Source organism: Pipistrellus hanaki, assembly GCF_964339955.1.
Source record: "Pipistrellus hanaki genome assembly, chromosome: 2".
In the NCBI taxonomy this organism is placed as follows: domain Eukaryota; kingdom Metazoa; phylum Chordata; class Mammalia; order Chiroptera; family Vespertilionidae; genus Pipistrellus; species Pipistrellus hanaki.
Genome location: NC_140504.1, coordinates 15,573,254 through 15,601,041, shown reverse-complemented (window position 1 = coordinate 15,601,041; position 27,788 = coordinate 15,573,254). Strand labels below are relative to the sequence as shown.

The 27,788-nt window shown below is 36.7% G+C and overlaps 1 protein-coding gene across 2 annotated transcripts in view; it reads left to right on the top strand.

Annotated features, from left to right (window-relative positions):
• LOC311617529 (uncharacterized protein) overlaps positions 1-27,788 on the top strand; it is a 438,209-nt gene that overhangs the window by 188,305 nt on the left and 222,116 nt on the right. The window contains exons 6-7 of one of the 2 annotated variants that reach the window (XM_084873885.1): positions 1,028-1,114; positions 26,090-26,286. In XM_084873885.1, the coding sequence (XP_084730011.1) occupies positions 1,028-1,114; positions 26,090-26,286 (284 nt within the window). Of the gene's footprint in view, positions 1-1,027; positions 2,497-26,089; positions 26,287-27,788 lie in introns of those variants that run through there. The other variant, XR_014794118.1, reaches the window with a different exon arrangement.

The window sequence follows — 27,788 nt, the reverse complement described above, 5'->3', positions numbered from 1 at the left end:
TCTCTCTCTCTCTCTCTCTCTCTCTCTCTCTCTCTCTCTCTCATTCTTTCCTCTCTCCATGCTCTAGAGTCTAGAAAATACATTTCCTTAAGCAAAATTCAGTTTGTTCCTTTTTCACCTTATGAGTATATATCAAGTATGTTCTCCTGTTTCTTATCAATTTCAAATAAATAGAATGTGAAAAGTAAGCAGGATGGAGACTAAGTTTTAAGAATAATAAAGTTAACTCAGGAAAGATAATTGTTCTCTTTTACTCATCCTGCTTTCTCGTAGAGACGCTGGAGAGTAAAGTGGGTCTGCTTTTTCTTTCTTGAATTTCCTAAATGTTCAGGGACAATACAAAAGAGGAACCCAGACTCTGGTGATGGTACTATGAGCTCCATGCATGGGCATGTGAGTGCTATAGGAAAAAAGCCAATAAATCCAGTCTGCTTCTAGCATAATCATAGTTGACAACCATGCAGACACCGCTGAGGCTCTCCGGGTAGCAGCCAGCATCTTCGCTGCTCCAGCCCCAGCATCCTTTATCATTGTAATCGGTTTCATCAGTCCAAGCTGTGCCAATGCCCCTAATTAGCCATAGCCTCGTTTTAAAAATTAAAACCACCCCCCACACAATAACACCCACCACACGGAGCACCCCACAGCACTCAGGATGTTCCTTGTGGGATATCACACCATGGACAGTAGCATCCCCTGACCTACATGGCCTCCTTGGGGTTCATCCACTTCCCTCATCAGAGGTGTGCCCACAGCGGGACCATCAGATCCCACCAAACTCCGCTGGGGGCTTGTTGCACTTTAATTTTTTCCTTTTAGTGATGTGCTGGTTCATACCAGAAGTAGCCTCTCTCTCTCTCTTACTGCTAAATGTTCGGTGGCCCACCCGCTAAGCAAACAGCAATGAATAAAATAAAATAAAGTGATCCGAGGTAAAAGATACTGATTCCAAGTTCGTTTTAGTTGATGGTGCTCCAAGGAGTCCCCCATTCCATGCAACTTTGTTTGTTTGTTTGTTTCTCCCCAGGGGCGAGGCGCCTGCAGCACTGGAGAAAATGAGCCCGCCTACCTTCCATAGCATCCATCGTCCTAAAGCAATGCGAGAAGCCTGGAGGTATCTTAAGCTTTATCTATTTTAGAACGACCCGAGTACCTGTTGTCTCACACTATGTGCATGCATGTATAAAGAAACACGCTTTTCCTATGATATCTGCCTCTTCTGGGACCTTATACTGTGCTGGGCAACATGGAAATCTGTAACTTGGGGGAAATGAACATAACATCAAATGCGGGCCCCCGGCGGTGCAAGGTTGATGAAACAAGTTCGTTCACGTGAGGCTTCAGCTCCCAACTCAGGTGACCAATGTCTGCAGGGGAAGCAAATCTGTGTGTGTTTTGCCTTTTGTTCCCTATGACCCATTGTTTCGATTGTAAATAATGATTTCATGACAAGCTGCCTTGCTCTAAAATCCAGTGGTAACTTGAGACCAGTGGTTATTTGGCAAATGACCTAGCCATATACCAGCAAGGAAAGCAGTGTTTAACAGCAAAGACAGGTTACTACTGGAGCTATTATCTCTAAGCATGAGCATAGAAAATAGTCAAGCTCTAACCGTGGTGGTTTGGATATATTTTCGAATTCTCTACTCTGCCTACTTGGGATGAGATGGGACCCATATTTTTGTCATATTATTCAATGTATCATTTTGAGACGAATACACTGAATAACAAAATAAAAACCTATAAAGAAGTTAGCCATGGATATGTGCTATAATCTTAGATTATTATTTAAGAGAATAAAAGAGCAAAATTATACAGAATACAGAGGGACTCTCTGTATCTCTTGAGGTACCGGTACATAGCTTCCCTGAGTTGTCACATGGCCATGGAAGGGGCACCCTATATCTAGAGCAGTCCCCTATACCTCATTAAGTCTCAAAATAATCTTGGAGAAAATCCACTGGAATGAAGCATTACAAGAAAATGCACTTTTGGAAACTACATCGAAGGCATTTTTACCATGCAGACTTTCGTTCCAGGCATAATTTTTAACAAGCTCAAGATGTGGGGTATTAAATGAACTATGGCAACGGAGAGCTTAGCATCTGGCCACATTGTAACTGTCAAAGATACGAAAACATCGTAGCGGGCCATGCGATTGCAGTTAACAGGACCCGAATGGAGTGGCGGTGCCTCACCGTCTTGGTTTTCACATGTGTAGTTTTGCTCTCTGGCTCACTTCTCCCTGTGATCGATTCCCATGCAGAGCCAGTGCTCTCCAGGAGAAGGCTGAGATGAGAACAATGTCAGCCTCTGCTTTTAGCAGAGTGATGAGGTCATCAATAATGCATTGGCCATCTCAGGAACCTTGTGCACATGGGCCTCGCAGCTGCCCCGCATTTATTGTAGGACTCGCAGGTTTGAGCTGAGATGTCACCACATCTACTTTTGAGGCAGCTCCTCATGCATTCCCAACAAACCTGGGATGGGGGGAGGAAGAGGGGGACAGAGTAGAGAATTCGAAAATATATCCAAACCACGGTTAGAGCTTGACTATTTTCTATGCTCATGCTTAGAGATAATAGCTCCAGGAGTAACCTCATAGAGACAGCTGTTGAGATTATCTAACTGAAACATTACATTAGAGGAGGTTATTGAGGAGGGAGGGAGAATGCATCTACGAAATTGCTTTTTTAGAGAAGCCCATTTATTCAGGGCTACTCTCGTAACCTTTGTCTCCCCCAGCTCCTTTCCAAGGTTTGTAGGTTCTGTTGTTTTCTCTGACAAGTTTATTCATATCCGAGCAGCTTGCCTGGCAGCGGCGAGCATGCTCCATACTTGGGCTTTCTGGTCACGCTGGTAGCTGAGAGTAAGAGAGAGGGGGAATAAGTGAGTGTGGAAATGCAAAGCTGTCTCTTGTTACATCTTATCGATCTCATTCTGGTGTCATTCAATTAAGACAGAAATGTGATGGATAGTCCCTGCACAGATCCCTGGGTTGCTCTCCATCCATTGCTGAGAAAGCTTTTGTGTTTTATTCTGCCGTTGGAGGGAGGGGGTGGGCAAAGGCCATGGGCAAGTGGGAGAAATCAAAGATGCTATGTGATCTGAATTACAAATCAATGTCTCCCCACGGATGCTCCAAAATGTCAAACATATCATGTATATGTTTCCACGTCTTTTCTCAAACATGGTTGGTGTTTCACCTTCTTGGTTTTCACATGTGCAGGTTTGCCCTGTTTTACTTCTTCCTGTTATCTTGTGGGATGGGTTACCAAATCTGAAGGTGGAATTCATCCTTTTTAATATTTTCCAAGGCTTAGGAGATAGCATCCTCTTCCTTCTAGCGCTAGATAATTAAACATGAGCCATGTGGAAAATAATTAGTCAAACTTTTGCCAATTTTAAAACTTGAGAAAATGAAAAATTCTCTTGTCACTTTTTTATGGACCTGTGACTCTAGGTTGACCTGTTTTGGAAAATAGAATATAAAGCTGGTAAAATGAAAATAGCAAAGAAAGGTGTGCTTGTTGTTTTTAGTTCATAAACCAATCACTCTTATTATTCCCTATGCTACAAAGGAATTATGAATAAAATACCTGAAGTCTGTCCTGTACAGATTCCGACCCTTACTCTTGGTGGCATGCTTTTCTCTAACTATATCACTCCCTCTGTATTTGTTAACACAGTAGTGATAGTAGTTCATGGATGCAAAACACTGTAAAACTACTCCTGTAACCAAAGTGTTTTAGGTTTTTTTAAAGAAATTGAAATAACTAGTGTAAACAGCTACCAAAGCAGGTCAGGCCAAGCAAATTCCCCTGGGATCTCTCAAAGCAATATCAGATTCAAAATGAACATTTGGGGTTTTCAAATCAAGGTTATGGGTCCTGATCATTAATGAAACCCGAAAGGCAGTGAGGAATACAAATATAGGCAGGATTTTTAATATCAGAGCAGTATGTTAATGTGCAAGCTCCCCTATGCATGTGGCATGTGACATTGAATAAAATGCATACATACTCTAGTGTAAACCTTGCTTCCTTTATCTGAACAATAACAGGACAAAATTACACATTTAAGTATATGGAAATGCCTACTCCATGCTTGTCCTATGCACTTGAAACTTGGCAGATATCAGGCACATTTAGCTTCATCCTGAACCCGCCTTGATGGTTTTGACACTGAGTAATTTTGTCCTCTAATAAACTTGCTCAGTCATTTGAGAAAGGAATGGAAGCAAAGAAAAAATAGTACAGTCGGGCCCTATCTCTGTGAGTGAAACTTTCCAGATCCTAATTCACAGAAGCTCATTTACCAATTGGTGTGATGTTGTATTAAAGAATTTTCCAACCATCCACTCAAAGTTTGTCCTAAAACTTCATTTATGGAAGGAACTCTTAAGCCAAGTTGTATTTGTCAAAGATGTTTTTAACTGCCATGCTTTAACCTGAAAGCTAAAGAGCAGCAGTGAGCTAAAGCAGTTATTTACTGATTTTACAAAGGTTAGGAGAAGCAGAAAATGATTTAGTTAGAAATTTAACTGATAGCTCACATTGTAACTTCCTCAGTAAGCTAAAACACACAAATATTGTTTTGCCAGTACATGCACAGCCTTTTAGCATGGTTGAAACATAAATGTATGCCTGTGTGATGGAATTTGGCTCTCTTCATGGTTTTATTTTTTTATTTTTATTTTCGTCTCCCCCTTCTGGGGCCATACATTTTTAAATAGAGTGCTTAATGAAAATCGTCTTCATGAATCAAAACTTACCTCAAGCATATATCAAGACTTACTCTATTTAAGGAAAGGCCATCTTTAAGGTAGGTACTAAGTAAAGTGTTTTTCCCTGTGATCAGAACACAATAAATAAATAGATTCTTTATGTTGAGAGCAAGTTTTTATCCTACATTTTACACATGATATATTTTTCCCCCCAATTATCTACCTTATGTGTGCTAAGGTTTCTTAACACATTACCAACACTTCGGTAGACATGAGTTAACAGGTTCCTACAGTTTCACGTAATCATTCTGCACTTAGTCAACATTACAGTAAAATATATTTATGTACGTGTTTATAGGGGCATTAATACAAATAGTTATCGAACTCATTTTGTAGGAAGTATGGGCAGTACTCTTTGATGTCCTAGACAATGTTCATTTTTCTCTCACTGAAGCAGGAATTGCCATGCTTTATTTGGTCATTTTCAATTACCTGTTTCAGTGGTTCAGGTCCATTGGGGGTGAAGTGCTCTTCACTTCTTTTGGACCCAAGGAACTGCTACTGAAAAAGTGCTTTTTAAGATGCATCACATTCCATAATGTTAAACAATTAAGAAGGTAGACTATAAAAAAAATGTAAGTAATCATAATTTATAGAAACAGAGACCCTAGACTAGGATCTTAGCTTATCCTATATAATGAAATGCCTAGTATGCTAAGTGTATGGTCGTCTGGTTGGCTGTTCAACCAATCCAACTGTAATATGCTAATGATATGCTAAGGTGGCTCAACTGCTTGCTATGACATTCAGTGACCATCAGGCGGCAGACTGTTGACTGGTTGACCAGTCACTGTGATGTGCACTGACCAGCAGGGGGCAGACGCTCTGACCAGTAGGTTAGCTTGCTGCTGATGGTCAGTCAATTGGGACTGAGCAAGATGGGCCGGACATGCCCTAGAGCCCTCCTGCAGTCCCTTCCTGGCTGGCCAACCTCCCACGTCCCTTCCTAGCCCTGATTGTGCACTGGTGGGATCCCTTGGCCTGGCCTGAACCCTCTCACAATTTGGAACCCTTTGGGGGATGTCAGAGAGCTGGTTTCAGCCTGACTGGAGAACAACCAGTAACTATGACATGCACTGACCACCAGGGGGCAGACGCTCAATGCAGGAGCTGCCCCTGGTGGTCAGTGCACTCTCACAGGGGGAGCACCACTCATCCAGAAGCCCGGCTCATGGCTGGCGAGTGCAGCGGCAATGGCGGGAGCCTTTCTCACTTCTGCAGCAGCACTACAGGGAGATGACCTAAGCCATCAATTGGACATCCCCCAAGGGTTCCTGGACTGGGAGAGGGCACAGGCTAGCTGAATGATCCCCCCACCAATGCACGGATTTTGTGCACCAGGCCTCTAATACATTATAACTTTCTATATTCATTTACAGGAGAACACGTACTCTAATATTTGTGGCAATATTGCTTCCATTTAAACTCATAAAGCACTGTGATAATAGCGATTTATCAGATAGTTAGGCACCAATTGCCGATGATATTTTCCCCTTTAAAAATACTTTTGTTGCCCTCAGCAAATAGTAAAGTTCCTGTTGTTGTTTACGTTCTATCTCTCCATTCAATTAGAAAGTAAGCATTGTGAAGTAAAAAACAACTGCAGATGATCAAAGAGTGTTTGTTGAAGTAATCGTACTGACTCAATGCCTAGGGTGTCCTCAAGAAACAGAATGTTGCTTTATCGTCTCCATTCCTATTTTGTATTCATCAAAAGGGATTTAGAGAATGATGACATCCTTAGACCCTGGCAGTTCCCGCTCTTCAATAGTCACACTTAACTTGCAAATCACAGGATAGGGCTGTCCTTTGCAAGGACAGTTTAGGCATCTGCTCTACATTTATTGTTGAACTCACATCATGTTCCAGGCATTCTGATGAGTGCAGAGTATGAACATTCTCAAGTTAGTAAACTATGTACCAATTCATATTAATTTTTATAATCACTTTGTGCTTATCTTGAATTTTGGAGGATCTGTCTCTGCTGGTCTCTTTGCTTCTGTCTTCTTCCTAGTTCTTAAAGAAGGTTCTTCCTGATTTCTGGCCATACAGCTGGATTTAGAAGGCATTTTCAACAGTTGATGACCACATAGCAAATCAATTGTTTTTTTGTTTTTTTTCCCCCAACTTAAATTACTTTCTTAATATATTTTAAGGTTGCATCCTAAATAACTTCAGATTGATATCCTCCAACTGAAATTGTTTTATGTAAGACAGTTCTTTCTTTTTATTTTTTAAAATATATTTTATTGGATTTTTTTTTTTTTTTTTTTTTTTTTTTTTTTTTTTTTTTTTTTTTTTACGAGAGGAAGGGAGAGGGATAGAGAGTTGGAAACATTGATGAGAGAGAAACATTAACAGCTGCCTCCTGCACACCTCCTACTGGGGATATGCCTGCAACCTAGGTACATGCCCTTGATCAGAATCAAACCTGAGACCCTTGAGTCTGAAGGCTGATACTTTATCCACTGAGCCAAACTGGTTAGGGCAGTAAGACAGTTCTTTCTGTTGGCTCATGCTCATTCTCTCTCTTTCTCTTTCTCTCCCTCCCTCTCATTTTCTATCCTTTACTTATCTCCTTTTCTCTAATTATGTCAATAATCTTTTGGAATCCTAAAATTAGAGTTTTTGACTTTGCATGAACTTGTGGTCCACAAAAGTTTTAATATCTCAAATCAAAAAGAAAGTTTCAGAAAAGTCTATGTACCTTATTAAATGATCCTCCCTATCATCTTGAAATTTGCAGGTCACAGTTCCTTGTCTTATTCACTTTTCTGTCCACAGTGCTTGACACGTAAGAGGAGGTCGATGAAGATTTATTGAAAGAGCCATGAACCTTTGCAATATTTGAAGATATTTTAAACATAAGAGGAGTTAAATTTCATTTTTCAAAACATAGATGTGTTAATTAGGCATTCTTCTGATCATGAACTGGTGTTTGAATGTTTTATAACTATGTCTTCATAATTCTCTCTTCACTGAAATTCTGTTGTTCCAGAGGAGAGAATCAGGGCCCCATTTTTCTGTCTGCCCGCTCAGATTATTTTAGGCAATTAGTAAGAGCATTAATATTCATATCATTTTTACATTAGATGGTAATACATCCAAGATTATTGGCTAATATTATTTTTGAGGATTTCTGGTGGTATGCTATATTATACCATATTATAACAAGCCATATTATAGTGAAACTTAAGTAAAACTATGTTAAGAATATCCAAGATATGTTCCAAAATCACACACATTGAAAACAACCCTCAGAATGAAAAACAGAAATTGTGCATATTGTCAAACCTTTCACTCTACACTCAGTAAGATCTTTTACAATCTCTTCACCAAAATCCAATTTATTCCTCTGGGGTTTCTTGTTTTGTTTTCAGTCACTAATGAGTATAATATCAGCTATTTGGCTATTCACTTGCATTACTCAATTTAGTATTGAACCAAATGTGTCTCTGACCAGTGAGCACAGCATGCCTTCCAAAAGATGGACTTATAATGGATTGAATCAAAAGTGTGGAAAAGGGAGGTGGAATTGTCTTGGCAGGTTGATCAATAGGAATAAATGTAAAACTGAAATGGACACACTTCATTTTCAACTTGTGACTTGAGAAAGATAATTTTGGTGTTTCTATACACAACTAGAGGCCTGGTGCACAAAATTTGTGCTCAGGGAGAGGTCCCCCTCAGCTCAGCCTGCACACTCTCCAATCCAGAACCCCTTGGGGGATGTCTGACTGCCCTCTCACAATCCTGGACTGTTGGCTCCTAATTGCTCACCTGCCTGCCTGCCTGGTTGCTCCAAACTGCCCCCCTTTGCCAGTCTGGTTGCCCCTAACTTCTCCTTACTTAGTGGCCTGATCATCTCCAACTGTCCCCCCTGCCAGCCTAGTCACCCCTCACTGTCCTCCCTCCCAGCCTCATTGCCCCCAGCTGCCCCCATCTGCCCCCTTACCAGTCTGGATGTCCCCTACTGCAACCCCCCCACCCCCCATTGTCCTGGTCACTCCCAACTGCCTGCCCCCGTCAGCCTAGTCACTCCCAACCTCTCCCCCTGCTGGCTTGGTTACTCCTCATGGCCCCTGCCAGTCTGGTTACCACACACAGCATGCTTTTCAGTCATTTGGTCATCCCTCACTGACCCTCATGCCAGCCTAGTCACCCCATGCAGTCTGCTTTTTCAGTTGCTTGGTTGTCCCTCACAAACACCCCTGCTGGCCTGGTCATAGGCAGCCATCTTGTGAGAGTGTGAAGGTCAATTTGCATATTACCTCTTTATTATATGGGATTGCAGAAGTTTTAAAATATAGGTATACATTCATGCCTTGCCTCATTTCTTGTCATGTTAGATCTTACATGATGTTTTTCCAGTAAAACAGGTTTCTAAAGACAAAAGCACACTATTGGAGTCTGAGCCTCAAAAAGGACTGCCACCAATTTTGGGCTTGAGTGTTCCAGGGCTTTGTTGTGTTTTGTCAGGAGATGAATTTGATCATTTAACCCAAAGGTGATAAAGTCCATGAAGCTCAACAACTCTCACAAATTCAAGTTTATAAATGACTCAACAATAGAACAAAAGCAAATTACCACAGATAAGGGATCATACAATACTTGTTTGCTGGTCAAAATATTCTTTTTATTATAATAGACAACTTAGGAAATCATATTAGTGTTTGAATGACCCTTATAGAGTATAAAATCAAGTTAAATAGTGCATAGTAGCCCTAAAGAATATCATCAGTTAATTATCATATGACGTTTCCATCAAATGAGGAGGTGTTCTCAACTTGGTTGATGAAATACATTCTTCAAAAGGATTTGTGTTATTCCTACTCTTTCAGTATTTGTGCAGATCATCACTGTTTTCAATAAAAATAGATAATAGAAATGTTGATCTAGTACAAGAAAGACAAAATTAACTAAAAGAGTAAAACCCCAAAGAACAAACTAATCACCAATAAACCAATGCGTTTCACAAGTAGACAGATGTATAATCTGGTCTTTTGTGTTTGTTTGTTTTGATTTTAGCAAGTACCAATTTACCTGGTAAAATTTTGCATACAAAATAAATTTGGATTAGATTGTTCTGTAATATTGCTTCCAGAGTTAGCAGTTTATGATTTCACAAATTAATGACAAAAGTCAACTATACTATTTTGAACCCTCTGAATTTTGAAAGTAGACTTTCTGATTGTTTTAAATCGGCAAAAATTGATCACAGGCATCTAAGGTGGGCAGAATGCTCAGTGCAGAATGCTATCAGTGTGCAAAAGACATTGCTTCTTACCTCAAACAGCTTGTAATCCTACTAGGTACAAAGCACCTAGAAATAAAGGAATGCTAAGAATTGTAAGAGAATGCAGGGCATATAAAATTTAATCTACAACTGTTTATTGAATAACTTTATTTTTAATAGTGACACATAGCTTCCAAGACTTGATCTTAAGGAGTGAGAATGTTTTCTGTAGGTAGAAAGACCTGGATTTGAATCTGTTTGAATACATGTTTAACTTCTAGACTTGGAGAAATGGCTAAACACATTTTTTTTATTTTTAATATGAGAATAATAGTACCTATTAGACTACTTTGTGGAGAGGATTAGAGATGATGAACATTTTTAACACAATAGTTGGCCAATAGATGTTTACTAATAATAACAATAATAATTATACATAAATGTGGTAAGAAAGTGCCCTGAATTCTAGGCTAGTCTACCTCACCAAAGAAGTGTAAAATGAAAATCCTCACCCCCTCAATTCACTACCAGGGACTTATATAAGGCTCTTGAATATTCACTCTTCAGAAATGGAATCAGGTCATACCTTAAATATATTACACATTTGGTACAGGACAATGAAAAAAATACACAAGAAAGAATAATCGTATATTGGAAAAAATTGATCCAATGACCTAATGTATCATTTTATTATTTCTAGTGCGTGTGTAGGTTTAATTTATAAAAATTCTTCACTGCTTCTATGCTGGAATGCTCTTGGATGAATATTGCACTCCTATTAACAAAATTGGATTAAAGAAATAACAAGAATCTCAGTATTGAAAAGTTTTTTATACAACATACTAAGATCTATTGACTAGACTAATCCCCACTTACACTTTGTGTGAATTAAAAAGTGTCCTTTCTTTTGTACAGATGACATATACACACTTGCAGGTGTTAGAGGACTCATGCTCATGATTTGGTAAACAGAGTAGGGGATGAATTTCAGCCTCACTCACCTCCCTGACCAGTGTCCTTTTTATAGGGCACAGCACTAACAACAGGAGCCTTTGTAAATATTATGAAATATAGAGGAGACCTGTAAATATTAGATAATGAATACAATGACAGAGTGAGATTCTGAATAGAGTGAACTAAAGATTGTTCCATGATCTAGCTTAGTTTTTATTCAATTGGAATATCTGGATAGTATACAGAATAAATGTTACTTAATGCTTTGTACAACAGGGGGGGGGGGGAGCAATTATAATTGTGTCTGTCATTTAATTATGGATCAGTGATTATTATTCATCTGAAAAGAATTATATTACCCAAGTAGCATGCTTGTCAATATTTCAAGGCTTAAAAAGTTAGAGAAATTTGTTGTGGAAAATGTCAGGGTAGGAAAGGGAGGGGTCAGTAGAACTGAGTTTGAGTAACCTTTGTTTCCTCTAAGATGTTCAACTTAATTCCCCTGATATTTACTGAGCACTTATTTCAAGATGTAACAAATATTTGTAAACCATTTCAGGCCTTATGAAAGCAACACCCTGGAGAAGAACATAAGCGTGTGTATCCGTATACAGTCATACTGATGCCTTAACAGAAAATAAGGCAGATAAAGGGATGAAAAGTCTGCATATTAACAGTTGGATCAGAAAAAATATCATGGGTGAAGCAATATTTCATTGGGAACCTTTCAAGGACAAGGCCACTCTGTCATCTTAATTTATATCCTGGATTTCTGCATTAAAGCTGGCCCTTTGAATGAGTGAGAGAACAAAAATCTTCAGCAGGGGAGAAACAGCATGGACAAAGGCAGGTTAGGGGAAGTGGGGGCCTATTAAGAGAATACCAGAACAGCCTTTGGCATAAGGGCAGGATAACTTTATGAAAAGAAGCATTATGAGTTGAGGTTGGCAAGAAACAAAAGAGACATGATGTAGACTAGATTTTAGAGTAGTTTGTTCTTTTTCTTAAGGTAAAAGTTGTTTTTGAAGGTTTTGAACATAACCCATTCTGTAATTTATACTGAATTATTTTCGTGATGTATGTAGAATGGATCATTTGAGTCAAGGAAAGTACATTTAGGGGAATCTTCTTATGAGGGGATCTCAGAGAAGCCATAAGATACAATCAGATGTCGTAACATAAGATACAAGTAAAGATAATGAATTTAAAGACTTGGCATGATGTAGAAAGCATTTGGATGAAAGAAGAAATGTAGAAGGAAGAGATAAAGAAGTTGCTGACAGTTTGTACCCAAAATAAATAGGAAAATGCTGTTGTGGTAAACAGAGAGGTGAAGCTAAAAGACATGTTTAGAACTCATGGAATTTATAAAATATTTTTATTTAAGAACGAGGGCAAACTGATTTATAATGTAAGCAAGTTTGCATTCAGATTTATGGTGGATTTTTAGCTCCTTTACACCTCTTTAAGATAATATTGGTTCTTGATTATTCATTGAGCTCCAAGATATTTTATATAGTCATATGTTTATTCATATATTCTGGTTTATCTTATTTCACATTTAATTGGATTTGCAAATGTAAATGAGCTCATGCATTTAATCAAGAAAATCAAGAATAAGTAAAGTCATAAAACTAAATTAAATTCAATTAATGCTGATATTTGATTACCTTTCCTTTTTGGATATTTTGTACACTTTTTTCTCTATTAACTTTGCCCTGGCAGTGATGATTTACTTTCACCTTTTTTTATTTTGAGACAATTGTAGACCCACAAATATCTTACAAATTAGTATATAAAGTTTCAATGTATCCTGATCCTGTTTCCCCTACTGTCAATATCTTATATAACCAGAGTCCAATTGTTAAAATCAAAAACATTAGCATTTGTACTGCTGTTTAAATACTAATAGTTTCTCAATAATTTTTATGAAAAGAAATGCCTATAAAAGGAAAAATATTAGAGCCTACTGTTTACATGATCTGAATGCAATTTTAAGCTTTTAGCCAATGAGAATTGACAAGATGGACTGTGCATAGTTAGCCAATGATTATGAACACAACTCCTGAAAATTACATTAGCATCTATTCTGGACTGCTTGTATGCTCACTCTTTACTTAGAGTTTCAACGAACAAGTTTGGGCCACTCTAGCTGACATAAATGTTTGCAAAGAGTAAAAGTTTCCAAAACACAAACAAGCAAAAACTAAGAAAGGGTACTGACAAATGTAAAATGCCAAATTTAGTAGTGGGTGGTAACACCATCAAGGAGATGGTTAAAGACAATGGAAACAGAACTAAATAGGCAACTAAGGATTGATGGAGATTAAGGCTTGGTTGACATTATTAAGGGCATTATTCATATCCCTGGAGCCTAGGAGGCATGATCAACAATCTGAAAAAAGAGATAGAGAGAGGTGTATTTGGTGAGGACTTTTTATGCAACTAATAGAACATTTCTGAAGTGCTGGTATCAACCCATTTCAATTGGGCTTCTAGTATTATTTCACTGTCCACCCTTGTTTAAAATCCTCATTTACCCACTTGCTCAAGCCCCAAACCCAGAAGGCATTCTTGACCTCACCTTCTATAATTCCCCAAATCTGATCCATTAACAGGTGCTATGATTTTATTTCCTAAATATATATTCACACCAACCGATTCTGTTCATCTCAACTGCTACCTCTCCAGAATGTGGCTCGCTCCTCTCACATCAGCGCTATTGCAATAACATCCCAACTCTTTTCCTTTTGGTTATCCTTATCCATTTCTAACCTCTTCCTTATAAAGAAGCTGATTTATATTTTTAAATTTAAATCTCATCATGTCACTCCTCTCTTAAAACTTTCTAAAGTCTTCCTATTGCCCATAGATTGAAAACTTTCTTTTTAAAAATGTTGAAAATATATCCAGATAATGGAATATTATTCAATATTAAAGAAGAAGTGAGCTATCAAGCCATGAAAAGATATGGAGGAACCTTATGTCCATATTACTAAGTGAAAGAAGCCAATATGAAAAGGCTACATAGTATGTAATTCCAACTGTATGACATCCTAGAGAAGATAAAACTATGAGGTAATAAAAAGGATTAGTGGTTCCCAGGAGTTAGGGAGAAAGGAGGGATGGATAGGTGGAACACAAAAGGAGTTTTAGGCAGTGAAACTATTCTGTTTGATTCTATAATGGTGAGTACATGTCATTACACATTTAGCCAAACCTATAGAATGCACACTATCAAGAGTGAAGCCTAATGGACTTTGGTTTATCATGATATTCCATCATAGATCTACCAGCTGTAACAAAAGTACACTCTTTTGAATGATGTTGATAGTTGGGGAGGCTATATATTCATGGGGCAGGAGGTATATGGGAAATTTCTGTACTTTCACTTCACTTTTGAAATAGTTTAAAGACCTTGCATTAGTTGACAATTGCATAATCCTATAAACTCACCTACTCTTTGCCAAATGGATCTGTTCATGTTTGATGCCCATGGCCATAAAGCAAGAGGGAGAACCTTCTCTCCTCCTCCACTTCTGTCTTGCATTCCACCTACAGCACCTTCCTAAGGGCAGTTTCCATTATACAATAGGGAGAAGTAAGAGTATCAGGAAGTTGATATTTTGTGGTTATGTCTTAAGTGGGTTTCCCACTGTTCAGGGCAAGTAGGTATAAAACACTTAGGGTGCTTTTGACCTATTTCAAATTCTCTCCCTTAGAGCATTTGATTGCATTTCCTATGCATTGGGTAAGAGAAGCCCTCTTTGCTGTGCCATCCGCAGCTTGCATTTGCTTGAGAAGTACTCCACACAGACTCTCTCACAGTGTCCATCATCCTTGCAGGTGCTTTCTTAGGCAGCTTTCTTCATGCTTGGAGCAACATTGGTTCATGAGCCATACCCATGCATTTTTCCAACAAACTCTGAAAATAAAAGCAGATATTTACATGGTCGAAAGCTCTCCTTTTATCTGATAATAAAGAAACTAGCTCATCTATTCATATTGTTTATTGTCCAGGCAGGAGTCAAAGACAATTCTATTCTGTCTCCCAACTTCTGCTCTTCAGGTTAATTCTACAGAAACCTCCCCACTAAAATTGACTGGCAGGCCAATTTTAGTGGTCCCAAAAACCCTCTGACATCTCCTCATTCTAAGCCCTGAAAGTTTCAGGGTGTTCATAGTCCCCTACTTTGAAATTGCTGCCAAGAGACATTTCTCAAAACTCTCTTTGCAATCTAATTATATACTGTTACCCCAGCTAAAAACTTTTAATGGAATGCATTGATATGTGCATAAAATCAATAAGATCTTATATGACGAGACAATTTAAACTCCCTGGCTTTAAAGTAGATTTATCAAATTAGACATTCAAAAGGTATTTCAGTATATAAGATTAGAATAAATCACCCATATTGAAAAAATTATAAGGGAGAACAAAACATTGAATACATTAATATAAGCTTTACATTCTCAACGTGTAGTGTAAAACTCTACATGGAAGTGAATTAAGCATCTATTGCAGCCTTATTTTCATCTTCTACATGGTTAAACATAAATCTCCAGGAAGGATTGAATCTGTATGTCATTCTTTAAAATGGTGCAAAATATTTGTTTGGGAATAGATACATTAAAAGGAAGATCCAATTAAAAATGTCAACTATAGTACTTCCATAATATGTTTGAAGAATGTTGCTATTAATCATGTGCTTTAATATCTAGAATTTACAGAGCTATAATGATTTGTCTTAAAGGGACTGAAAAGATACAGTGAAACTTGTGATTAAGTATCTCAGTCAGCAGGAACACCTTGCAATTTGGTTTACTAGTTGTGCTTTATTAAAACTTGTGGTGTTGCTGAAACCGGTTCGGCTCAGTGGATAGAGTGACAGCCTGCGGACTGAAAGGTCCCAGGTTCGGTTCCGGTCAAGGGCATGTACCTTAGTTGCGGGCACATCCCCAATAGGGGGTGTGCAAGAGGCAGCTGATGTTTCTAACTCTCTGTCCCTCTCTCTTCCTCTCTGTAAAAAATCAATAAAAATAAATTAAAATTAAAAAAACAAAAAAAAATTGTGGTGTTGACCACAGCTTATTAGAAATGATTTCAACTGCTTGTTCAATCTTTAGAGCTTTGTCCCTTTTGGATTCAATGAACATATTTTATCTTTCCATAATAGATATAATTAATTAGCAGACAAATTCTTAAAAAGTTAAATGATATTTAAGTGAAATATTCCTGGTTATTGTTCAGTAGAAAATAGTATTAATTTATCCTATATAATAAAAGGGTAATATGCAAATTGACCAAATGGCAGAATGACAAGAACATCCCCAGCCCCTCGCCCCAGTCAGCCCTGCCCCCTAGCAGGTACCCCCAAATTGATTGAGGGTGGGGCTGGCTGACAAACTGTCCATGGACCCTCACGCCAGCTGGCCTCTCCCTCCAGTGTGCACTCCCACCCCAATTGGGAGCAGGGCCAGCCAGCAAACTACCCATGCCCCTCCCATCACCCGTCCCCCAACCCTAGTTAGCCCAACCCAGTGGCCCATTGGAGCAGGCCCACTGGACCCCACTAGTGTGTATTAGAGGCCCAGTGCATGAAATGCATGCACTTGGGGGTAGGGGTGGGGGTTCCTCAGCCCAGATTGCTAGAGGGTACAGGCCAGGCCAATGGACCTCACTGGTGTATGATCAGGGATGGGGAGGAAGCAGGAGGTTGACCAGCTGGGGAGGGACCGCAGGAGGGCTCTAGGGCATGTACAGCCCTTCTTGTTCAGTCCCGATCAGCCGGACCCCAGCAGCAAGCTAATCTAGCCCTCTGGTGGTCAGTGCACATCATAGTGAGTGGTTGAGTGGCCTTAGCATATCATTAGCATATTACACTTTATTGGTTGAATGGCTGATCGGACAACTGGATACTTAGCATATTAGGCTTTTATTATATAGGATAAATTATATATATATAATTTTAGAGAGGAAGGGAGAGGGAGAGAAAGATAGAAAGATTAGTGATGAGAGAGAATCATTGATTGGTTGCCTCCTGCTCACCCCCCACTGGAGTTCAAGCCTGCAACCTGGGCATGTGCCCTGACTAGGAATCAAACCTGTGATCTCCCGGTTCATGGACTGATGCTCAACCACTGAGCCATACTGGCCTGGCCAATTCCACAACACTTTGGTCTGTGTGTCGGCATTCTAACCACTGATCAAACAAGCCAGGGTTCCTCTTACTGTTTCTAATATTCTAAGTGTCTCTTTTGCTTTGGGTACCTCACATAAACCATTCCTTCTAGCAGATATACTTCATATGCTGTTTTTCCCATGGCTAGGTCATTCTCATTTTTCAAATTTCATTTCACATACTGTCTCTGTGAGATCTTTCCTCTTGCCCTTTCTTAATTAACTTATCTTGCCCTGTCTCCTCCTTCTCACCCTCAGTATTCTCCATCATAGCATATAATTCTTTAACCACTTTTTAAAAAATTAATTACATATTTAGCACCTGGAATATGGCTAACTAAATAAGGAACAAATCTTTTTTAAAAATATATTTTATTGATTTTTTTACAGAGAGGAAGGGAGAGGGATAGAGAGTTAGAAACATCGATGAGAGAGAGTCATCGATCAGCTGCCTCTTGCACACCCCCCACTGGGGATGTGCCTGCAACCAAGGTACATGCCCCTGACTGGAATCAAACCCAGGACCTTTCAGTCCACAGGCCGACGCTCTATCCACTGAGCCAAACCGGTTTTGGCAGGAACAAATCTTTATTGAATGAATAAATAGCCTCAAATCTTGGGGAAGCACAGAGGCAATAAAATAAAAAGTTGAATGAATGAATGGATTTAAGACCAAAGGACTTCTTGATATAAAATATTGTCAATATCTAGTTCACTTTATAAGTTATTTCAGAAATATCTTTTGGAGAGAAGGACTCTATTAAAGGATTCACATCCCCAAAGAATAGTTGCCAGTTTATTGCAAGTTTTCATGGTTTATGATATTAATCTTGCAACTGGGTAACCCTATTTTTGCCTGAATCTAATGAAGAAATAATGCTCTGGTGAAATATTGTCCCTTTTCAACCTTTAATTAACTTCAAAAAATAAAATATGAGCTTATAGGTCTATTATTGTTTTCATTCTCAAAACAATGCTTTTAACCAGTTGAAGAGTATTGGGTTTTGCTAGCAAGGACTATAACACTGTAAATATCTCTCTTTTTTTTTTTTTTTTTTTTAATATTAAGTGGAAATTGAAAAGTGTGAGCTAGTGCACTGGGTTCCTAGCAGCAGATTTAAACTTGAGATTCTGTGTTGAGAGATAATTTTGATTAACATTTTTTTCCAAAATTACATTGACACATATTTTCTGTGATTAGAGAACAGTATAGCTGATTGATTGGGTTTTACCTACAGTCCAGATCAACACTATAAAAGCATATAAAATTTTCATGGCCCATTTAAGCCTATTATTAGCATATGTAGTATGGGTCTATGATAATGTGACCTATGAGATAATATGTATAAAGTTTTGACATTTAAAATAGGTTTTAAATTGTTACTTTATAGAAATATATTAATTAAAGCTCATTAAGAAAAACTTAATTGTCAATTATATTCATTGGATTTCTTTAATATCCCTTCAATATAGGAAGTATTGTGTGTTATAGCATTTGATTATAAAACCTGAGCCTCCATGAACCAATTTTAATGTAAAAAAAAAATCACATGTTAATCTTATTTGTTTTTCAAGTGATAAAGAAAAATGAATAAATTAAGGAAATTAAGCTGGTGATTCTCTCCTTCCTTTGTGGAAACCTGCATCCTAGACACACTTGGATAGAGTATGAAGGATGAGCCCATTTCTAAATTTTTAGAATATTTCTCGTATTTACAAGAACAGATGATGGAGTTGAATACAAAACTTAAAGAACATCAGGGATGCGAGTGGAAAAGCCATAGTTTTTAGGAACTCCCATGTGGCTTCAGAAACATTTCAGAACAATATGACAGTTAAAATAAAAATTAGTTAACATATAGACATGTAGACATCAATACCTGAGGGATTTTTTAGTTTGCTTACCTTTGTTTAAACATTAAAGTGATGCTCCATCTTCCTCATAAGTTTTGCCTCATGTACTTACCCCATGTATTTGTGATAACTTCCTGCTTTTCAAGTGATTGTATTATCAGTGGCCCCAGCTAATCTTTACTCCTAAGTGGTTCTGTCTGTCCTAGTCCATCCTGGTGTCATCTGAGTTGCTGTCAGAGGCTTGGTCTATCTATCTCTGACCTCCGCATTCCAGGCTTACTCTAAGTTCACCGGGGCTCTGAGGATGATTTATGCAAGTCATCTGCAAGTGTGGTACCTTCACAGTTTAAAAAAATGTAGCCTAGACTGGCTGGCTGGCTCAGTGGTTGAACATCAGCCTATGAACCAAGAGGTCACGATACAATTCTTGGTCAGATCACATGCCCCGGGTGTGGGCTTGATCCCCAGTGGGGGACATGCAGGAGGCAGCTGATGAATGATTCTCTCTCACCATTGATATTTCTACCTCTCTCTCTTTGTCCCTTCCTAGCTGAAATCAATAAAAATATATTTAAAGAAATAAAAATTAAATTAAAAATGCAGCCAGCCAGGTAGATAAGAGAGAAGGAAAATAGAGTTCTGTGCTCTCGGTGGTGGAGGCCACTGAAAACAAGGAAACACCACTGAACAGGAGTATCCATCAAGGCCATTCAGGGCCTTCAGAAATGGAGTTTTGGCGATGAAGGAGGATGTCTTCCAGGCAGTAACAGTCTGTCTGGAGATGTTGACATGGGCTTCATTGGCTTGTGCTTATGTGTGCTGGAGACATAGTACTATCGCTGGCCTTTTCAGGTGAGAAATGTTGACTCCCTTAGAATATATGGGAGTAAATGGGCTACAGTTGAGGAAAGCTTATTCCTAGGAACCAATACTTGTCAATAAAAAGGGAAGTTCATTAACAATAGTTACAATAAAAGCATTACTGGAAGTTCATTAACAATAGTTACAAAAGAAGCATGTCCTCAGTTTTTCAGAAAGAATGAAATATGGAAACTAACTTTGGAATTATATTTTTCTAAGCACAGAAAACTTTCCCAAACTCCAAAAATCAAGATGATGACATATTGTATTTTGGGTAATTTGCTGATTCTGTGGCACTGGGATAATACAAAGGGTGAATGAAAAGGTTGCACAATAGATTTTTAAATAATATATTTTTATATTAACAGTGAATTTTTATTATAGAAAATTAAAAATGTAGTTTAATGATAGATATATTATTCATAATTCCTGTTTTGAACATTTTGATATGCAACCTTTCATATATTTTTCTATGTGGTTGAATAACAAATATATATTTTAAACTATATCTGAGAGAATTGTAAATTGTTCTCTTTTTGAGGGACTCATTTACTATGTGTTTGTAGGAGCCAGGAGACTGTAAATTAAAATGCTTAAAACTGATGTGAAAAAAATTTTCATTTATAACATAAAGGGAAAATAATTTTATTTAACTACCATTCCTATTGATTTACAGTGGTTTAGCTTGTGCTTTCAAATAATTTACAAGCATAAAGATTATTTTAGATTTGCTATTTAAAGAGAACTGAAATGATGCTTCTATTATGTGTGAATAGACTACACAATGTATATATTTCCTTTGTTTACTGAACTATGTTTTCTGCAAGAAAACCTAGAGGCAAAAACCTTAGTCATTTACAACAAGATAAGACTGATCGAAATAAAGTCATTTGTTGAGCAATGAGAGGAAGGTGACATTTGCAATAAGGATTTTATATGCTCATTTCAAGGTAGAATTTTCAGAGAGTGTAAAGTTTTCTTGAAATATCAACATGGCTATATAATGTCTTGCTCACATTTGTGTCAACGTAGAGAGAATCCTTGCTTGTAAGGTTTCATTGTTTAAAAAGGAATAATCTGTTTTAAATGTCACTTTGACAATGCTCTTAATTTTTGGGTGGATCTTCATTGCTAAAGCAGTTTAGGCATGTTTGCTTTAAATGACCCATGTACACTAATTAGAAAGAAAACAATTCACCAGGAGCTTTATCAAATACAGCCCTGCAAATGGTATGAGCTTTTCTCAAGGATCCATATTGTCCTTGGACTTGGCTGTTGTATTATACTTTAAATGGAATTGATTGTGTGGTTGTAATGAAAGTAACATATTGATTTCTATCCAGAGTTACAAAGAGTAAATAGAAAAATGTTCCTATCTTGACCTGCATTCATAACTGATGGGATTTGCTGGCTTTAGACCCAATCCTTAATAAGAGATAAGATGCAAATGTAATATAACTGGCTTGAGAGTTTAAGGCTCTTTTCAATGCTCATCAAAGATGTTTCTTGATGCATTTAGAGGCACTGTATTGATTAGATCACAATCACCTAGGAAATGTTACCTTCTTTAAATGCTATTCATAATTTATCATGTAATTAGCATTCATATGTACCTTTGTGAACATATTAAGATTATTGAAGTCGATGTTATTACATAGTAGTATACTTTTTAGTTATCCCTACAATTGATTTGCATTTTTCAGTTATTTAAGCAAGTGATGATTGTTTAACTTTAGATTAAGTTGGCTGATTATTTTTGGCTAACAAACATTTTTGGATGTGGAGTAAGTTTTTACATAGCAACGTATTAGGAAAGATATAAATATTAGTATACTATTGTAGTAGTATATTGTAGCAATAATTTTTTTTCTGAAAGATTATTCCTGCTGAATAGTCACTCAGAATTATCCTTATGTTATTTATTAAGATATGAAATGCTTGCTTCCAATAGTATAGGCTAGGTCTTTTTCCTACATTTTTTGTTGTTGTTGTTGATAATTTAGAGGTCATCAACCATGAGTATTATCATTACATTTTATTCTAGTAATCAGCATTTTATGAATCTTTTCCTCTATTCACCCTTTTGTAAATAAAACTCAGGCTCTACTCACCCTCCTCTAAATAAACCTCAATCTCGAAAAGCAAGGAATTTAAAATATAAAGTACAGTTGGTAACTGCTATAAATAAAGGGATGCAAACCACACACACACACACACACACACACACACACACACACACAAAACCCGTAACAATTCATTTGTAAGCAACAGTTTCTTCACACATTATGTGACTTTTTTGGATTTGTTTTATGTTTTGGGTAAAACAGTTTTGTATAATGATGCCTCGATGAAGCAAAACAAAACAAAACAAAAATTAAAAAAAAAAAACACAACTAACACATTTGACTGCTGATGTTTCTCAGTTGTAGTTTCCAAGAGCCTCCCTATTCTTTCTAGCCCACTTGATACCCTGCAGGTTGTGGCAGACAATTCACAGGAAAAGCTTAGACAGAGAGAGCTTGCATGCTTCTTGACTCCATTTTAAACCTTTTGTTCACACCAGGGTGGCATTTTTTCACACCACATGTGGCAGTTTTGACTCCTATCCAACATGCCTTATAAAATCAAAGTCTGTGATTTTTTTACATTCCCAGGCCTTCTTCCTGAACTGCTTCTTTCCTAGTGATTGGTGCAGAAGTTTATAGCAAAATGTGTGTTAGGGAAGGGGAGTAAGAAGGAAGCCATCTGAATATTTTTCTGGCTTGAAACACAGTGGATACATTTTTATTAAAAACAGAGGTAACTCTGTAAAGATCCTACATGAAAATCAAATATACTTACCTCTATTTTTATTATTTTTTTCCAGCACTATGATGAGTTATAGAAGTTAATTTTTTAAGGTGTATATAATTATATCACTTTCAGGTTACGTAATGTTATGTATTTTAAAGCTGCAAAACAAAATATCATCCTCAGATGAATAAAATTGTTTTCCCATGATATTGTATAATAGTCAGTGAGTGATGCTGAATTATATACTTGAAGGTATGATAATTCAACACATTCCATTTGACTTTAATTTCAACAATGGAGGAAGTAAAATCTATTATTTAAAATAGGTTCATTCATTACAGTGTTTACATTCTATGAATCATAATGTTTAGGTAATTTTTATATCAATCTCATCATTATTAAAGTTTTTTCCTTTCCCTATTTTTAATTTAAAATGTCACTGTAGTCCTTATTCAATTCATTCATATTTTATAATAATTAATTGCATTGATATACTAAATAAATTACATTAAGTAATAACAATTAAATAACAGCAGAAGTAGAAAATGTTACTAAATGCAAAATATGTGTTCATCGTCATGTTTTCACTGATAATCATTAGAAAGGATATGAAATTACAAATAGGAAATCTCTGAAGATGACCTAACAGTAATACATATGAACATATTTTCATACTTCAAAATTCTTATGTTTAAAGATTATCTTTTATTTGTACAATATTAACAAAACATATAAAATAATATTCTAAAAACGTTCCCTAGAAACATGATTCAATTCAAGATGTTTTTAATTCAGTAGAGGAAAATTTCTACTTTAATCAACAAATAGATAATAAAGACATGATATCTTATATTTTCTGAAATTATAGAATAGTTACATTCTTTTACTTTTAAATCACTGTGTTTTGAATAGTAACAATTCAATCATAGCACAAAGAGAAATAAGAGAAATGAAAAATCTGTTAATAGAAGCAAATATTTAATGCAATGATAAGTATTCATTAACAGTGTTAACATATTTTATGGTAAAATAATCTTATTGCATATTTTATTAAATTTTTGGCTACAAAGCCAACTTACATAAAATCATTTTAGCTAATGTGAGTTATATATTCAATAGGTAGAACAGGACCATATCATTATACTTCAAATATATATATATAAAAGAAGTACTTTTAGATTATATCAATAGTTTTTATGCCTTCTTCTAGAGAATACAACATAATTTTAGTGCATCTGAATTATTTATTACAGAATTTGAAATACAAAGTGTATCCATTATATATATTGAGAAAGACCTCAATTTAGAATTTAAGTGTTTTTTTTCCACTTTCTGAAATAACAAACCATGATTAATAAAAACATAGCAGAAAAATAGCACTTTGCTATGAGTTCTACTAGTAAACAGAATAACTGCTTACTTTTATTACATGTAAAAATCCACTTCAACTACAGCTTCTATAAAGTCTTTGAAAATAAAGCCAAAAGAAAGAAAAAAAACCTAGGAATAACTAAATTCAAATGGTTAATGTGATGCAATGGATTTTGTGGCATGGTGTTTCTTTGTGATGCACATATATTTATTAAGTACAATGATTTGCCTGTCTTTTTAGTTAACTAAAACTCTGACCTCATAGAAAGAGAAAGGAAAAAAGTATGTATATTTGAATATAAAATTTTGTAAAGATGAAATCCTTGTCATTCAAAATAAACAATTGAAATCAAGTAAGAGATCCCAATAAAAACAAATCTATTTAATTTAAATTTAGTATTAAGCCCTCCTGTAAAACTAAATGGCATCTGGAAATCTAATAAACCATTTGAAATGAACACTCTCCAAAAGACAATGCAATCAGCATCTAAAGAAATAGAAGTTAAGTTTATGAAATAAAATTTACCTGCTTTTGCAGCTCATATGTTTGTTGAAAAAATAGTATGACTTTATTTGATGTGCATGCCAGTGAATGTAGAAACATATTGAATTCATCGTTTTTCATTGGTATAGAAAACCCCCAACTTTCACTGCTTTAAGTTTCCTATTTCCTACCCTCCCCACCTAACTCCCTCCGATTCTTCGGAATCTCTTCGGTCCAAGCTTATCTTCTGTTTGAGGTGAACAAAATAAGATTCCCAAACAGACACACACACAATAACCACCGCCCAGCTGAGGAGAAATAGGTTTCCTGCCTTTGGCCTGTCCTTCTATGTTAATAAAATCAGCTCATACATTCTGCCACTACATTCAAATAACCCTCTGCTACTTAAGGCGGGATGAAAGGAGCACTCATTGTGAATTATGTTTCATCTGTCACAATAACCTTCTTTATTCTGTCATGGACCTCCCCTTTGCCTGTGGCAATTAGAGAAAATAGGTATATGCCTTGAAATAGGAGATAGGGGTTTCTTAAAACAAAACAAAACTTGTGGCACACAGACAATGCTTGCTAAGCGATAAGCTGAAAATAAGCATATGAGACATTTTTAAGTGATCCTGATTTTTTTAAGGACTCAGTCAAAGAACATATATTAGAATGAGCAGGTGGTATGCTTGCTATCAGTGACTGTTAACATCAGTTATCGATGACAAGCAGTGAATTGTCATTGTATTGAAATGAAATATAAACAACCTACTTTCATATTGTATTCTTTCTAGTTAAACCATGTCATAAGAATATTGTATTTATTTAACATACAAAATAACTCTATGGTATTTACTTAACATACAAAATCACAGTAAATCATTTATGTCTTTAGGTATATTTCAATACATCAGACTAAACAGTTTCACAAAAACCTAAAAGGGGAAGAAAACAAATAAAAATCTTTCCAAGAACCGAGCTTATCAAATATGTTGCTTAGCTTAAAATCAATGTGAGTATTTGATTTACTTACTCTTACAAATCCCTGAAATTACCTTGAGGCAGTTCAAGTTCACCTTTCTGGAATTAAATCTGTTAAATGACAACCATCATCTAATCGTCTTCTTAAAAAGATACCTCAAATTTTTGGATCAACGGGGAATAGTTCTAAATGTGTTACAAGACCTTTAAAAGTTACAAAAGGAAAAAAACAAAAAACACATAGTGATAGAAAGAAAAACCTTCCTTTTAGAACCAAAAGAAAGTCACTGCTGAGGAAGCAACACCAACAGTCATTTACAACAGTTGCATCTTTTCAAAAGCATACACATCCTTCCTCACACAAAATTCATACAGTCGGAAAGAAAAAAAAAAAAAAAATTCCCGAGACTAAAAGGAAAACCTTTTGGCCCACCGCACAGGTTAGGCACAAAAGTGCTTGCTAAGCTATCTATTTCACACATGCAACGACAGAAGGTTCGATATGCATTCGATCGATGAGTGAAAAGGCACAATGGCAAAATCAGACAGACTTCTTTTCAAATACGGATCTCCAATGTCCCCCAGTCTACAGATGCACGGCTGGTGGTGTGGCGCAGACGGAGCAAGGGTTACATCAAGGCTGTCCTCTGGACCGTGCAAACAGTCTAGACCAATGACCTGCAGCATCGTGCCCTTTGAAGAAGAGGCAAGTTCGGTCACGATGAAGGAAAATCAAGGCGTCCCCCTTGTAACAATGGGGAGCAGCTCGGGGCTGCAAAGAGGTAAGCAGGGGTAAGGAGAAAAACAGCATCTGCTTCCATGGTTACAGGCCAACTATGAGAACCTTGCTTTTCAAGGGAGTCTGTTCTCAGGCTCCCTCACGGGGGATGTCATGCATTCTAAGCAAAGGCAGATTGAGCTGAAATCCGCATCGTTATTTCAGAGTAAAATGATACGGAGCACATGGGCTGGCAGAGGGGGGAAAAAAAGTCACATGACTGTTATGAAACAGACTTGGGCTATTGCAGAATAGAATTTTTTTCTTCTTCTTTGTAGCAGTTTAAATGAAGAAAATATATTTGTATAAAACAAGACAGCGGTGAGAGGCATGGTTTTAATGTCTCAGGCTCTTCTGCGAGCAGCGGTCAAGGGTCAAGATAATATCCCCACCCCCGAGGAAGGACCATACAACTATTGTTCATAGAACTTTATTACAGATACCATTTTAAAATATGTCCCTTTTTGCCGGACTAGACCATTGAATACCTGTCCTTTTTGAATGTCTCTCTCTGCCTGGTTCTTTTTGATTTCCAGCCCTGCATTTTCCCATGATTATGTTAGGTCTCATGGAGGAGAGGTATGAGGTTTGGGGAGAAACTTCTTTCATATAGTTCTCTAAGAGGGCAATGTTTTCTCTACCTTCTGAAATATACTCCTGGTGAATTCAAATCTGTGTCAAAAACATTAGCCTCTGTTAACAGTGCTGTTTTCATTCATGCATTTTCATTTTACTCTTGTTTGAAACATCAATGACTCTGTAGATTCAAATATAAGTGTTTTATTTTCCTTCTCTGTGAGATGTTTAGTTGTCACGTTGCACCTTGTGCTATCATGTAATCTGTTATAAATACCTGATACTTCATGATTTAAAAATTTGACCAATATAAAATGTAGGATATCTGTATTATCAAGAATAGGTTTACTATAATAAGTATTCAAAACCCAGACATATGAATTATTAAGATGGATAAACATTCCACTAACAATGTAGTATAACTAAATATTAGAAGAGCTCATGTTTGGGTGTCTCCCAAAGATGTACAATTAACTAGAGATCCTTTGAGCAAGTCTTGTTTGCAAGTGTATTGTTAAAATTTGGAATGAAAAAGAAAAAGATGCTCAGAACAACTTCTATTAAATTTATTCTTTAGATGCTTTATATGTACTGTAAATGGGCACCATATGGCCTTTGATATGTAGATATTCATTTCAAATATTTATCTGAAGGAAAATTACTTTGTAGCTTTACAACAGCAATTAAATGCTGGTGACAGTGATGGTAAAAATGTTATGCTCTCCATCGAGAAATCAGAAAATAATTTTTTGGCATGATCCTTCATACTGATGCTGTGTTTTAAACTCAGTCCATGAATACATGCATGCATAAGGTTTTGTTTCTTTCAAAGTGTTTAGATCCATTAATTTCTATGCTTGCATGGTAAGGAAAGTGTTTGTGGTAAAAGAGTAAACTATTTAAGGCTCAATATGTTTAATATAATAATTC